Source organism: Erythrolamprus reginae, chromosome 2, assembly GCF_031021105.1.
Source record: "Erythrolamprus reginae isolate rEryReg1 chromosome 2, rEryReg1.hap1, whole genome shotgun sequence".
Lineage (NCBI taxonomy): Eukaryota > Metazoa > Chordata > Lepidosauria > Squamata > Dipsadidae > Erythrolamprus > Erythrolamprus reginae.
This window is the reverse complement of record NC_091951.1, coordinates 141,068,637-141,084,785: the sequence shown is the minus strand read 5'-3', so window position 1 is coordinate 141,084,785 and position 16,149 is coordinate 141,068,637. Positions and strand designations below refer to the sequence as shown.

Sequence of the window (16,149 nt, the reverse complement as noted above, 5' to 3'; positions counted from 1 at the left end):
ACTTGCTAATTAACGCCAGCCATCGGCGGCTCGGCTTTTCTCTCAGGGGAGAAGTAGCGGTTTAGCCTCCCGCGGCTCCTCTCGCCGCTGGCTATTCCTGCTGCCGTTTTGGGTTATTTACAATCCTTCGGCCTGGAGGTCATTAGGCAAGTCTATTTATTTATTTATTATCTTTTAAGGGCTTTACCTCCCGCGGTGTGAGACGCTTCCCTCTCAGTCTCGGAACGGTTTCGTTTTTGGCGCGAAGGCCTTCGCGCCCTGTAATTTAGTACCTCGTGTTGGCCTCCTGCCGGCCGTTGGTGCTTCAGTCCACCGCCTGGATCCTTGGAGTGGGCTTTGAGACGCTCAGGCTTAATTCTCCACCGGCCAGACCTCCAACCAGGGTGCCTTGGTTACTTTAATTGAAGTTTAGGGAGGCTGGCCACGCTGTATTTGGGAACACGAACTCTGGGTTTGCCCAGATTGCTCTCAAGTCGCAGCAGCTCCGAGGCCTAGGAGCAGGATCCCACTCCTCTTGGGAAAGCTTGGAATTCTTCTCCCCCCTATAAATCAGATTTCTTTTGGCTCAAGCCTTGTCTTCTGTAAATTGTCAGACTATGGCTTCCTTTCCCAAGAGAGGCACCACTCAGGGTCCCAGAGAGGCCAGGCCTACAGGTGATGAGATAACCAGTATCCCCCAGGCCTCGGCCCCCTCTTCTGCCATAGCCCGCCCCTTAACCAGAACCACCAAGGCTGAGAAGAGAAGGGACCAAGCCCTACAAAAAATTCATGATAAATCTGCTAAACGCTTGAAAGTGCAGGCCCAAGTGCTCAGCAGTCTTGACCCCCCAGAGGCTCCTATCCTGCCTCTCTCTGGTGTCACTGTGTTATCTCTGGATGAGCCAAACCTAGACAGACCCCAACCTAATCTATGGGGCTTAGGTCCAGAGGAACCAGATATCGTTGAAGACTCTTCCCAGCCAGGAACCTCTCAGGCCATCAGAGATTCTTCTGTCACTCCTGCTGATATTTCTAGCCTCCCTCCAGAGTTCCAATCTATTTTCTCTGTGTTGTCCAAGGCCATTGATGCCAAGCTCTCTGCCATCAATGTGCCCTCTTTACCTCTTCCTCCTCCTCGTCCCCTCCGTCCCTTGAATTCTCCTTCAGCAGTCAGACTCCTATTCAGGAAGAATCAGATTCTTCTCAGGATGATTATGATCAGGATATGGAAGAGGATGAGGATCCATGTCAAGACCTCTCGGACGATGAGGAATCCCAAATCAAGGTTCCTTCTCCAGTTACTATTTTTCCCTCTCAATTGTTCAAATCTCTCCTTCTCAAGGCTAGAGTTTCCACAGGACTAACGGCTCAAGAGAAGCAGGCCACTACATCCACTGACACCCCGGAGGAGAACTTACCCTACTTCACAGAGGAACAGGAGGATAACGAGGTAATCCCTATGCCAAAATTGTTTAAAGATGCTCTGCTTAAGCAGTGGGAGTTTCCAGCATCAGGGCTTAACCCCAACACCAAAGACAAAAGATTGTATAAATTATCCCCCTCTTATGAGGATCTCTTATCCTGCCCTAAGCCTGATGAACCGGTCAAAACCCTACACTCTGCGGCTGCAGTTCCAGGCGAAGCAGAAGAGGTTCTCCGCCCAGAGGACAAGAGGATTGAACAGATGCTCAAGAGAGGGTTCACCGCAGATTCCTGGGCTATTAAAAGCTCCGCATCTGCTTCCTTTTTTTCTAGAGCCATGCTCCTATGGCTTTGTCAACTTCAACAACATATTCCTCCCGATGACTTAAGAGGTCAACAGGACTTCAACAAGGTATTTGCGGCCGCCCAATACGTGGCTGATGCCACACTGCAATCCACCAGATTCGCAGCCAAGTCCATTGCGGCCTCCACAACGGCCATACCCGGATGGAGGAAGCCATCTCCCATTTATTATCCATTAGAGCCATCCAGCCGGTCCCCTCCGGTCAGAGAGGCCGGGGTTTTTACTCCATCCTCTTTATGGTCCCTAAGACCTCCGGAGGTTGGAGAGCTATCTTGGACCTCAAAAGGCTGAATTTATTCATCAAATATAGAAAGTTCAAGATGCATTCCCTGTCATCTATCTTAGCAGCTATTCATCCGGGGGACTTCATGGCTTCCTTAGACCTCACTGAGGCCTACCTCCATATCCCCATTGCCAAATGCCACAGAAAATTCTTACGTTTCTCCTTCCAGGGCAGACATTTCCAGTATAGGGCTATGCCATTTGGTCTCTCCTCGGCCCCTAGAGTCTTCACAAAGCTTTTGGGGTCCTTGGCGGCCTATATCCGGGCCAAGCCCATCCACATTTTATGTTATTTAGATGACATTTTAGTTCATGGAAATTCTCTAGAGGAAGTAAAGGTAAACCTTTCTGTCACCATGTCAGTTTTACAGACCCATGGCTTTTCCATTAACTTTGATAAAAGCCACCTTCAGCCTTCTACTTCCATATTGCATCTGGGATCTATCATTAATTCAGAATCCTCCCAAGTTTTCCTCTCCCCTGAGAGGAAACATAATATAGGGGAGTTGATTTCTCGCATTTTACCCCTGCAATCAGTCTCCATAGTCACCTTGTCCTCCCTTTTGGGTAAAATGGTGTCGTGCATAGGCATCATTCCCTGGGCTCGTCTCCATGCCAGGGAACTACAGTGGCTCCTATTACCCTTTCAGAGATCGGGGCTCAGCAACTCAAGTCGTCGCATTGCCATTCCATCGATGGTTCGCAGATCTCTCAGGTGGTGGATGTCTCCGGCCATGGACAAAGGATCCCCTTTCAGGTCCCCGGACCAATTCGTCATCACCACAGATGCCAGTCTATCAGGATGGGGCGCCCATGCCCAGGGGATGATAGCCCAGGGCACGTGGTCACCGGAGGAAGCTTCCAGGCCAATCAATTGGCTAGAGTTAAGAGCCGTATCCCTGGCTCTAAAACAGTTCAAGCCTCGCATCCCCAACCGGCACGTTCTCATTCTCACCGACAACATAGCCACAAAAAGCCACATCTGCAGACAGGGGGGCACGAGATCCAAGGCTCTCATGAGGGAGGCCCTCAAGTTAGGCCTTTGGGCAGAAAAACACCTTCAGTCGCTCCTAGCCGATCACATCTCGGGGAGCCTCAACGTCCAGGCGGATTGGCTCTCTCGAGCAACGATAGACCCAGGAGAGTGGAATCTCCATCAAGACCTGTTCCATCAAATCAGCCTCAGATTCGGCCTACCAGTGCTGGATCTCTTTGCGACCGAAGCGAATGCCCAACTCCCTCGATTCTTCTCCAGGTTTCCATCCCCGGGAGCAGAAGCAACCAATGCCCTCAGGAGCCCCTGGCCCCCAGGACTCCTGTATGCATTCCCTCCAATTCCAATTCTTCCGGACGTGATTCACAAGGTCCTCATCGAGAGGGCCCGAGTAATCCTAATCGCCCCTCATTGGCCCCGCCGGCCCTGGTTCGCGGATCTCCAACAGCTGTCCGTCCAGGACCCCTGGCGACTCCCCGTTTCGGGGGATATGCTACGACAGGGGGCCTCATTCCATCCAGACCCGGAGTGGTTCCACCTCACCGCCTGGCTGTTATCAGGAGAGACTTAGAATTGCGTGGACACGACCCCGACACAGTGGAGGTCATCTTAAAGGCCAGAAGAGGTTCGACCAATCGAATCTACGACCATACAGGGTCCAAGTTTCACCAGTGGTGTCTACAGGAAGGTCTTTCTCCCCTGTGCATTCCCATACACAGGATCATTTCCTTCCTTATGCAAGGTTTCCATCAAGGCCTTTCCACCAGTACTCTTCGTCGTCATCTGGCGGCCATTTCCTCTGTCCTAGCAGGGCTCCGCAGACAGCCTCTCTGTTCCTTCCCAGAAGTTCAGGAATTCCTCAAGGGTATAGCCAACCTCAGACCTTCTAAGGTCCACAGATATCCATCCTGGGATTTGCCACGGGTTCTCCATTCCCTCACGCAGGCACCCTACGAACCCCTAAAATCTGCGTCCCTCAGGTACCTATCCTTTAAGGTAGCATTCCTGGTGGCAATTACCTCTGCCCGACGCATTTCGGAGTTGGCTGCCCTTTCAATCAGGCAGGACCTCTGCCAATTCCATCAGGACAAGGTAGTCTTACGACTGGACCCCACCTTCTTACCTAAGGTCAGTTCCATGTTCCACAGAACCCAAGATATTGTCTTACCTTCTTTCTGCCTCCAACGGGACCATCCCTTGGCAATTAGATGGCACACCCTGGACCTCATTAGAGCGCTGAGGATCTATATCCAACGCACAGGACCCTTTCGGAGGTCGGAAGCACTTTTTGTAGCCTATCACCCCAGAGTCATGGGTGCCAAAGTGTCTTCAACAGTGATAGGCCGTTGGATCAGAGGGACTATCTCTAAGGCCTACAAGTCGGCCTCCCTCTCAGTTCCAAAGAACATCACAGCGCATTCCACCAGGAGCGCAGCCACTTCGGCCGCTTGGGCGACTCAAGCCCTGTTGGAGGAGGTCTGCAAAGCAGCCACTTGGGCCTCGCCAAATTCCTTCATCAGGCACTACAAGATTGACTCTTACGCCTCAGCGGACGCTGCCTTCGGCAGAAGGGTACTCCAATCCGTTATCTCTCACGATAGCAATCTAATCCCACCCTAGGGACCAATCTATTGGGTATGTCCCATGTGACTGCTGGACCCGCTCCTTCAGTACGGAGAATAGGCGTTGATTGCTTACCTGAACGCCTCTTCTCGTACAGTGAGCGGGTACAGCAGTCACTTCCCGCCCTTGTATGTGTCTTCTATACCTTCTATAACCTTTCTTTCCTCTAACAATGAGAGTTGAACACTAAAGAGCTTCACATCTGAGCCTAGTCTACGGATTCGCGAATTCTGGGGAAGGGGCGGATCCAGCAAGCTTTTTTAACACTAGGCTCAGTTCCACCGGATTGGACATGAGCAACCCATGTGACTGCTGTACCCGCTCACCATACGAGAAGAGGCGTTCAGGTAAGCAATCAACGCCTATTTTCACATGTTAGCAATTTGGGCTTTTGGCAGCCAGCTCAAATTTGTCACATTTACAGTCTCCAATAGTCATGTAATCAAGATTTGTGACTTTTCTCACCCATTGGGGAAGCTAGATTTGCTTAGTGATTCACTCCAATCCCAATTATCATCATAAATTGAGAACCATCTGTACAACTATGCTGATTATTTCAACAGTATTAGATTGTAAGATTAAGGTTTCTGAATATTTTGTTACCTCTTAGCTTACAGCATTTACTTTACTTTTATTCCTCTTTACTTTCTGTTCTGTCGGGCTCTCTGGTAGAATTCTCCCAAAAATTCACAGGTACAAATTTCAGACACACACACGTTTGAAAATTCAAAACAATGTTCTTTATAATGAAAATTCCCTTAACCTAAGCCCTCTTTTGGTATAGCAAAGAGCACTCCTCTCCAAACAACCTGGTAATTTGTACAAGTCCCTTATCAGTTCTGTGATACTTAGCTTGCAGCTGTGAGGCAATTCACAGTCCTTCTTCTTTCACAAAGTGAAACACACTTTGCTCTGGTTTAGTTTCAAAGCAGGGAAAAATCAGCACACAAAAGGTCAAAGTCAGTAAAGCAGGCATGAAACACAATGATCAGATAATCCTCCACAATGGCCAAACCCACAGGCTGCTATTTATAGCAGCCTCACTAATTACCACAACCCCACCCAACCACAGGTGGCTTCACTTTCTTTGATAATAATCTCTCAGTTGTTGTTGCCTATGCATCGCTCTCAGCATGCGTGGCTGTATCATTAACTCTTGTTCTGAATCCAAGGAGGAGCTAGATAATTGATCTCCTTCTGAGCTGTCTGCCACACTCTCCTCCTCCCTGTCACTCATGTCTTCTTGGTCAGAGGAGCCTTCATCAGCAGATTCCAGTGCGGGGGAGGCAAAACAGTCCTGCAGCATGTCGATGTCTCCCCCACATCCACAGTCCTTGGGGCAGAAGCTGGGCCAGAGCTAACCACAACACTTTCAGCATTTATTTCAAAAATGTGAGGATTGCATAGCTTGGGTAGTGGAGCAGAACAAGTCCAAGGCCTTTCATGTGATCTAATATGGCCACCTTATTTTTTCCTATATATAGTTCTGTGGAATAAAACATTCCTATTGTAGCTACTGTTTTATATTGTTATATAGGATATACATTACTATACATTATTGATAGCAAAGTTCCATTCCAGAATCAATAAAATCATAATGATTCTTGGCCAAATGTCTCTTCAGCCAATATTTAAATATACTTTTACAAATACTGGACATTTAAGTTGTGCTTATCTCCAAAAACAATTGGTTCAATTGTTAACTGGATATTTAAGTTATTATGTGTTAAGTGCCTAGACAAGTGCCTTGATTTTCTGACAATTATGGAAGTTACTGCTCAAAGTATAAGTGTTCTCAGTTTAATAGGTCACTATTAGGCATAGTAGATGCAACATGTAATATCAATATACACATTGTGACTTCTGTACATGTATAAAAGCCCATGTATCAATTCACATGTCTGTAAAATACATACAATGAACCAAGGATGAAATACTCCCAGTTCGCTTGTGCCTGTCGGTCGTTGGAGAGCCTGTCGCAAAGGCCGCATGAGGCTCCACCCACCCACCCAGATGCCGTCACTTGGGTTCTTTTATCCTCTGCATGCACAGAATGCAGAGGATAAAGGAACCCAAATGGCACCAGCGGAAGGTGGCCAGAGCCTCACGCTGCCTTCACGACCAGCTCTCCAGCTACCAACAGACACAAGTGAAACGGGAGCATTTCACCCGTGCAATGAACATACCTAAAATCCTATTTAAATGGATATTCAGCTTTTGCAGACATCCCTTTCTACTACTATTTTTTTAAACTTTGTAGCTCATAACCGAGTCTATAGAGCATTTTTTCTGTGAATTTTCCAGCTCCCTGGGGAAAGGAACAATTGTCAATTCATTAAGTGTTACAATGTTAAGAGAGATACAGTGTTCTCAGAGAGTTGGTGCAGCTTTTTCATTTCATTGTTATGAATAATTGCAGTGTTGAACATCTAGGAAATTAGGATATCTTCTCAGAAAGAATTTATAAGTTACTCTGCTCTTATCACATATTGCTAAGTATTTCAGAAGCTTGAAATCAGAATCTTCATGGCTTGAATCAATATCTTGTATGTTAGAAACCAAAGCGCGTGTTATAGATCAAGCTGTCTTTGTTTTTAATTATGATGCTTTTCCATGTAATTTGTGAGTCTACTGTTGAGCTGTTCTTGGAGCAGTTTCATCATATTAATGCATGTTTAAAATACAATTGCTACATGAAAAAATAACCAAGGCATAGCAGATGTCAAATATATAAACATCAGATATACTGTTTTGAAATGTTGGATTTGTTTAGAATTATTTCAGTCTTTAGGATATTGGGCTTTGAGTACTATAACTCTAGACTCTGGCAACATCAGGAGTCTTCTGGTGTCTATTATGTTCAATTATACTACTTGTGTAATTGTTTAAATTTGTTAGTTACTCATTATTGATTGGGCAGTTGCATTGTGATTTTTTATAAATCCAAATTATTCCAGATTATTATTATTATTATTATTATTATTATTATTATTATTATTATTGATGATGATTTCATTGTATTGTTGATATGAAGGTATCACCAGTCCTATTTAATATTTTTGTGAACATATGTAACCCAGGATGTTTCTTCTCGTTCACTACTTCAGGAATAGCTTTTTTGCACCCACTTCACTCTTTATTTCACTCTCACTGTTAAACTCTTTGTTGCTTACAGAGGGGATGAAGAAGTGATGCAAAAGAACAATGCGCTAAAAGTAATACGAGAATTGCAGGCCCAAATTGCAGAGCTGCAGGAAGATCTTGAATCAGAAAAGGCTTCACGCAATAAGGCAGAGAAGCAGAAGAGAGACCTGAGTGAGGAGTTAGAAGCATTGAAGACAGAGTTGGAGGACACCTTGGATACTACTGCAGCTCAGCAAGAGCTCAGGTTAGTGAGCAGAGTTGCAATGGATTGTCCAAAACGAGCAATGTTCTGTTCTTAGTAAAGTGAAAAATTTAGCTTCCTCTTGGAAATTGCAATGAAAGCAAAAACTACTTAAAATTTACATTGAACCAAAACAGTATTACGGTGGTACATTGGTATTCATTAATTGGTTTATTTTATTTATTTTTATTTATTTATTTTGTCCAATACTATTTATTTATTTATTAGATTTGTATGCTGCCCCTCTTTGAAGACTCGGGGCAGCTAACAACAATAAAAAGACAATGTGAACAAATCTAATATTAAAAATAATCTAAAAAAACCCAATTTAAAGAACCAATCATACATACAAGCATACCATGTATAAATTCTATAACCCTAGGGGGAAGGGAAAATTTCAATTCCCCCATGCCTGACGACAGAGGTGGGTTTTAAGGAGCTTGCGAAAGGCAAGGAGGGTGGGGGCAACTCTGATATCTGGGGGGAGCTGGTTCCATAGGGTCGGGGCCGCCACAGAGAAGGCTCTTCTCCTGGGTCCCGCCAAACGACATTGTTTAGTCGACGGGACCTGAAAAAGGCCAACTCTGTGGGACCTAATCGGTCGCTGGGATTTGCTGCGATTGGTGCGGCAGAAGGCGGTCCTGGAGATATTCTGGTCAGATGCCACAATACACGTTGAAGAGAATAGACAAGTAGTAATATAGATAAAGAAAAGGATAGGAGAAAAGATATAAAAATAGAGGAGAAGTTATATGAAAGGAAGAAAAGATAAAGGAGATAAAGGAGAGACAATTGGACAGGGGACGGAAGGCACACTAGTGCACTTATGCACTAGTTCCGGGAGATGCAATGAGTACCAAAACAAGGAGTGCCCAACAATTTCCCCCCATTAAAGAATAATGGAATGGGTCACAAGGCAACGGATACTGACAAGTTCTAGCTTGTGCATTGAGTACCAAACAAACTATGAGTACCAGGACAAATTTTTTTTGGTCAAATTCATTGACTACAAATTCGATGAGTTTCAAAGAAGATGAATACCAAAGTAAAACTATACTAGTTTACATTGCTTAAAAATATTCACGTGGAAGAAAAATTGTTCAAACCTTTCTTCGTCTATAAATCTATATTGTTTCATACCTTATTTCTGATAAATTTATCTCCAAATTAATGAAAAATATATGGTGTAATTAAAAGTGTCTCATCATGAAACATTGTCTTGGGGAAGGGAATATAGTGAAACAGTCAAACCTAGATATTTTGTCCAAACTGGGTTCTTCGTACTTCAGGATGTTGTAATGGTTTATGTTTTTATTTTCAATTTAGAAATGATAGACACCTGAAAGCTAATTTTGTCTTGCTGGCTACCTCTTTAGGACAAAGCGTGAGCAGGAAGTTGCTGAACTGAAGAAAGCCCTTGAGGAAGAAACAAAGAATCACGAAGCCCAAATTCAGGATATTAGGCAGAGGCATGCAACAGCCTTGGAAGAGATCTCAGAACAGCTTGAACAGGCCAAAAGAGTTGAGTAGAACATTTACTTAAGCATGAAGAATTTCATATGAATGGGGAAATCCCCACAAATCTTATTAACATGTGAACATCTACTGAAGCAAAATGGGATATCAGTATAAAGAGGACATAATTTAAAACTGGCTTGTATGCAGAGTGTTCAAGCATATCAAATTTGAAGTACTCAAAGCAGGCTTTGATCACTTTTTGTTTTAAAACTTCCAAATTCTGAATTTTAAACATGAATCATATTTCAAACAAACTCTTGAATTTGAAATAGTTGAAAGCTGAAATTTTCCTAGTTACAGGAAAGTTTCAGAAGGACTTTTCACCCTCAATCTTGCCGCTGTCTTTAATCTTTCATTTATTTATTTATTTAAGTAATATATTTTGGAACGTGAAACAATTAATAGATATCTTAAACTGCCTATGTGCACTTCTTAATTGAGAAAAAGTTGCATTATAGTTTTCAAATTTATAATTCTAAGATATGGTAAGTGCTATATTGTAGTAGCTTTAATCATATAAACCACTTTAAATTTCAAAAGTCCTAAAACACTAATAATTTTTTGCTGACATTTCTTAGCACAGATTTATACTTTAGTTGCAACGCCCTGTAAAACTTTATTGGTGTGTATGTGAAAACTGCTAAAACAGAATTAAGAACGGAATATATAAAAGTTTAAGATGTGGCATTTTGAATGTAACTTTTTGTAGCTTAGTTGCCATATTATGTTTCTGATGTAGCTCTGATGAAATGCACTAACTGGTTTTCTTGCTTCTTTAGTTCAAAGCAAATCTTGAAAAGAACAAACAGTGTTTGGAAACAGATAATAAAGAGCTGGCCTGTGAGGTGAAAGTTTTGCAGCAGGTTAGATCTGAGGCAGAACACAAGAGGAAGAAGCTCGATGGTCAGGTACAAGAATTGCAGGCCAAGGTTGTAGAAGGAGAGAGGCTGAGGACAGAGCTGGCAGAAAAAGCAAACAAACTTCAGGTGAAGATTTAAATTTGCAATTCTTTGGTATAATCATATAACTTATGAAAAGTTCATTGGAAAATATGTTGCTGTGCATATCCTTCTGAAATCATTTTCTTCGATTATTGCATATTTATTTGTGTGAAAATGACAGTGTTTTATTTGAAGTGCCAGTTTCAGAATTAAGACAACACAGGATGATAGTAGCAACTGGGAATATTAGAAAGTTAATAAAGATTTTTGGCTTCCAAATGTATGTTCCTTCTTAATAGGGTTCTTGAAACTTGAAAGCAAATGAAGTGCCAAACGAAACCTTTTGAGTCATGGATAGCACTGTAGTAAACCACATTCTCAATATGTCATAATCTGCCTTCTTCCCTGCACTAAATAGATAACAATGAAGTTTTGACAAAGCATTTGTGAGAATAATGTTGCATTCTACTGATAGCAATAGCACTTTGGCTTATAATGCATACCAATGCTTTACAGCCCTATCTAAGCGGTTTACAGAGTCAGCATATTGCCCCCAACAATCTGGGTCCTCATTTTACCATTCTCAAAAGGCTGAGTTAACCTTGAGCCTGGTGAAATGTATTAAGGATTTTCTGACTTTAAAATTATAAAAATATGCTCGTAAAATATGCACTATTTTGACATACACACTATTGTTCATAGAAGCTTTTAAAGTAAAGGAATATTTAGAAATGTATTTAAATAATACTGATTATACTATTCTGTGAATAGCATTTATCCCAAATGCTGCATTTTCTTTTAATCATATACTCTATTAGCACATATAGTACCAATAAAAATATTGCAGAATTAAGTCATTTTCCCTACAATCTTTAGGTTTTTCTAGAACTATATCCCATTTCTAAAGGAATGCATTATTTTTTCTTAGTATACATTTTTTTTAAAAAAAAGTCATTGCCAATTTAAGTTTAAATATTGCAGAAGGTACTTGGAATACTCTGTAGCAGTCAAATCCAATTTATTGTAATGTAATTAAATTTGAATCCTTCCATTCTAAATGCATTATGCATAAATAAAATACGTTTTGTGGTGAATTATGAATGAAAAGCCTTGCAGAATCTGAAGCAAATGTCCTTAAAAAAGTGAGCACCTACAACTAGATAATTATAAAATAGCAGTATAAAAAGATCTGTTGCTTCTACTTTTAAGGATCGAAACTATCAGTTTGTTGCAGAAAAATTAGTTTCCAGAAGTACACACAGATGACTGATTCAACTAGATTCATTAACTTCTTTATAAACATAGTTAAACACACACACACACAAACACACACACACAAATACCACAAGTAGATTATTTTTTCAAGTAAATACAAGCAGTAGAGTTAGTTTCATTTCAGTAGAGCAGACAAGCACAGAGTACAGAGTGAACAGAGTGCAGAATGGACCGAGCCGCACCCAGCCTTCCAGTTTCAGTTTTGATTCTCTGCATGGATTCAGAAGTATTTAGCTCTCATTGGCTGATTTTGTTACCACTGGCTCTTCTAGTCATGGTTATTCTAAGAGAAACAATGGAGTGAATTTTAAATACTGAGAAACCCCATGGAAAAAACACACTTTTTTTCTCATGTTGAGTCCCTTATAAATAACTGTAGAAATGACTGAATAACAATAGACATCACTTTCAAAATTTCCTTAAAGTTCTAAAATATTACTCTGGATATCAAAAATTTGGCTCAAATCTCTGAAAAACATTCATCCTTACAAATTAAATATTGGTATGATATCTAAGTTTTTTGAATTTCAGAATGAACTGGAAAATGTTTCAAGTCTCCTGGAAGAAGCAGAAAAAAAAGGCATAAAATTTGCCAAAGATGCTGCAAATTTAGACTCTCAACTACAGGATACCCAGGTATATCTACAATTTTGGAATATAGTTTTAAAATACTTACAGTTCATTATTAATAAATTTCCGAGGTAACTAATGTATGCTTATAAGTAATACAAACATTAGGAAATATTTTTAGATTTAAAGCATTAGCAAAGCAGAAATGGTTTCTTAAAGTTGGTTGGAAAGCTAATAAGAATCTGGGCTCCATATATTTTAACCATTACATGTTTCTTAGCTATATAGAATTGCTGTAGTACAGAGTTAAAATCCTGCATATTATAGACATTAGCCTCGTATTTCAAGTAATAGTTTGTTTCTTCTATTTGATCAACGGTTTTAATCACAGATTTGTCTACCAACATGGTTTTCATTAATCTTTTGCTGTTTGGGAGGTTTCTTAACTTTAATTCCTTATTTAATTTTAGTTTAAATTATAGAGAAAAAATTACTGATTGTTATCTCTCTCTCTTTTTTAAGAGGAATGGATAATGTTTCTAATGTACAGATGAAAAAGTTCCCTTTTTCAGCACAAAATTCCTGATACGTAGTTTCAGCACAAAATTCCTGATACTTAAAGCTCTTTAAGTCATGAGATTGCTATAACGCTTTTATTATCACACTTTCAACCTCCTTTTGAAGGTTTTTTTAAAAATCTTTGGTTAATAGTAGTAATAATAATAATGGGCATTTCTCCAATGATGGGCTATGAAATTGTAACCAATTCTGCTGATTTTAAGGTGCTCTTTCATCTTTTCTGGGATTACTGCTATTAAACATATTAATATCATATTGCTTGTTCACAATAACTTGCTGTCTGCGGCATTTTTTATTTGACAAGAGACCTTTCTGACTTTAGTACTAGTTTTTAATTAACTGCTTTAAAGTCTGGTAGGATGTATTATTATCAAATTATAGTAGAATGACTTAATGTCTTTAGGTCAGCTAGGACGAACTCTTTACAGCAAACAACTATCCTATTGAACCAATAGATGTAGTAGACTGAGTTCAAATTTACTTTAGACCAAGTGGTAACATGCATATACATTTTAAAATTTCTATAACAGGAACTTTTGCAAGAGGAGACACGCCAGAAACTGAATTTGAGTAGCAGAATTCGGCAGTTGGATGAAGAGAAGAATAATCTACAAGACCAGCAGGAGGAAGAGGAAGAAGCAAGAAAGAATTTGGAGAAGCATGTAATAACTCTCCAATCTCAGGTGGGAAGTCATGACAGGTACAAGCCATAGCATCATTTTGTACAGTGTTCCTTTCTGTCACGGGCTTATGTAAGATCAGTTGAAATTGCAATTGCTTTTTCCTAATAGTTTCTTATTATTTTCCAATAGAATAGCAAGCATAAATTATCTGTAAACTTTTGGATAAGGTTGATAAATTACTTTTTTGTGAATAAATATTCATGCAGTTGCCTTCAAAAAGTTAAGTTTGTTTTATCAGTAATATATAGTAGTACATATTTGGACTCCGTTTATACTATCTTAGTTAATGTGTGTGTGTATCATTTGGGACTTCCTTTAAGCCACCTGCATGTTTGGAGGACTTTATTGCATCATGAAAATAGATTTTTTTAAAATATATCTTTCCACATCTTGAAAGGGAATTAGAAGCAAAGACACCTTTGCTGTATACTAGTAGAGGTTTAGTATGGATTAATAATGAGCCACTAACTGCATTAATAAACTGACAACTTGAATGTGAAATAGATTGTGTTCTGCAGCCATAAAACTAGTTCACCAATTTTATTTAATTTTTTTAATTAAACCTTTATTTTGCATTATAGCTAGCTGATGCCAAAAAGAAGGTTGATGATGACCTAGGCACTATTGAAGGCCTGGAAGAGGGTAAAAAGAAACTGTTGAAGGACATGGAAGTTATCAGTCAACGTTTGGAAGAAAAAGCAATGGCATTTGATAAATTGGAGAAAACAAAAAACCGCCTTCAACAAGAATTGGATGACTTAATGGTGGACCTTGATCATCAACGTCAAATTGTTTCCAACTTGGAGAAGAAGCAGAAGAAATTTGATCAGGCATGTCACTATTCAAATTGTGTTGCTTTCTTTTGAAGATTTTAAGTGGCAGTTCATTATTTCCTGATAAGCTTTTCATATTTGCAGATAGGGGTAGGTATTTTTCACTATCCGCCTGTGAAATATGGAAAGCATCACTATTAAAAACACAGATAGTTTTGACCAAACATTGATCACTATGGTAGATTATGAACAGGTGGTATTTCTGTCTGTTCATGGATGCCTCAGAGCAAAGGACTTAATAAAGCTGATCGCCAAAATATCAACCCACAACAACAACAGCTTGAATTTCCATAGGATTAAGATTGTGCATTGCAAGTGTTTCAGATTTTCATGTTTGGCCTATTGAAATCAATAGATGCTGGCAGAAGAAAAGAACATATCTGCTCGTTATGCAGAAGAAAGAGACCGCGCTGAAGCTGAGGCACGAGAAAAAGAGACCAAAGCACTGTCCCTGGCACGAGCCCTGGAGGAAGCTTTAGAAACCAAGGAAGAGTTTGAGAGACACAATAAGCAACTCCGAACAGAAATGGAGGACCTGATGAGCTCCAAAGACGATGTTGGCAAAAATGTGAGTTGCCTTATTTTTGATACATTGAAGGCTTGGGAAAAAGAGGACATTTAATAATGTGTGTGAATCTGGATTTTGAAGGGTTGAAAATAAAATGTTCTAAACAGGTGTCAACAACTATGTGCTTACAACAGAAGTGTTTGTCTTTGTGTAATTATGTGTGCACTTGACAGTTTTTGTCTCACTTTATTCATACAGCCTTCAGATTCTTTTCCATTTGAGTGTTTTTGTTCTTGTGCTTCCTAAAGGCAGATAAATGTGACAGGAGCCATTGTAAAGCATTGTGGATGTGATTTAGCAGCTACGTTGCATTTCATTTTGAGTAAATTTACACAGTTTGAATTGTTAGGAGTAGGAGTTGTGTTTTCTTTCTCATTCCCATTGATTCTGTTGCTACCATCAAGATAATATCAATATATATTTTAATTTGCAGGTTCATGAGTTAGAAAAATCTAAGCGTACATTGGAGCAGCAAGTGGAAGAAATGCGAACACAGTTGGAAGAACTGGAGGACGAGTTGCAAGCTACAGAAGATGCCAAATTGCGCCTGGAAGTGAACATGCAAGCCATGAAAGCCCAGTTCGAGAGGGATCTTCAAGGAAAAGATGAGCAGAATGAGGAGAAGAAGAGACTCTTAGTAAAACAAGTAAGGCTTTAAGCAGTGAAGTATAAATTTGGTGTTGATTCAGAGATTATGGGGAACTGACCTTCTGATTTGTTGAATAATCACTAGGCTTTATTAAACTTAAAATTGGTCTTATATCTTCTACTTTTTAGAAACAAAAGTTCCCCTGCTACCAACATGTAGTTTAACATTTGTATTCAATCATAATAATGTTTCCCATGTATATGTGTCCTTAGTCCATTCCTTTGAACTAGCAATAATTAAGACCTCCAGATTCCAAATCTTCTGCAGTTTACATATTGTTTTATCCATATCTTAATTTGTCTTAAATCATAACTGTCTAGAAATTCTGATAACTATAAATATCTATGAAATCAATTTTGATGAGACACCATTACAAACGTCCTTCTGAGGGAACACCTCATGGTCTTTTGGTATCGGAATTTCTATTGGGATGGAATGGATGGCATGGCATATAAGCTTGATTTTTATTAATGTGCATTTATAT

General features: G+C 40.2%; 1 protein-coding gene across 4 annotated transcripts in view; it reads left to right on the top strand.

The window, feature by feature from the left end:
• Window positions 1–16,149, top strand: part of MYH10 (myosin heavy chain 10) — a 116,486-nt gene that overhangs the window by 88,349 nt on the left and 11,988 nt on the right. For all 4 annotated transcript variants that reach the window (XM_070739684.1, XM_070739686.1, XM_070739683.1 and 1 more), the window contains 8 exons: window positions 7,840–8,052; window positions 9,426–9,570; window positions 10,347–10,553; window positions 12,315–12,419; window positions 13,463–13,615; window positions 14,197–14,445; window positions 14,804–15,016; window positions 15,450–15,662. In XM_070739684.1, the coding sequence (XP_070595785.1) occupies window positions 7,840–8,052; window positions 9,426–9,570; window positions 10,347–10,553; window positions 12,315–12,419; window positions 13,463–13,615; window positions 14,197–14,445; window positions 14,804–15,016; window positions 15,450–15,662 (1,498 nt within the window). The remainder of the gene's footprint in view (window positions 1–7,839; window positions 8,053–9,425; window positions 9,571–10,346; window positions 10,554–12,314; window positions 12,420–13,462; window positions 13,616–14,196; window positions 14,446–14,803; window positions 15,017–15,449; window positions 15,663–16,149) is intronic.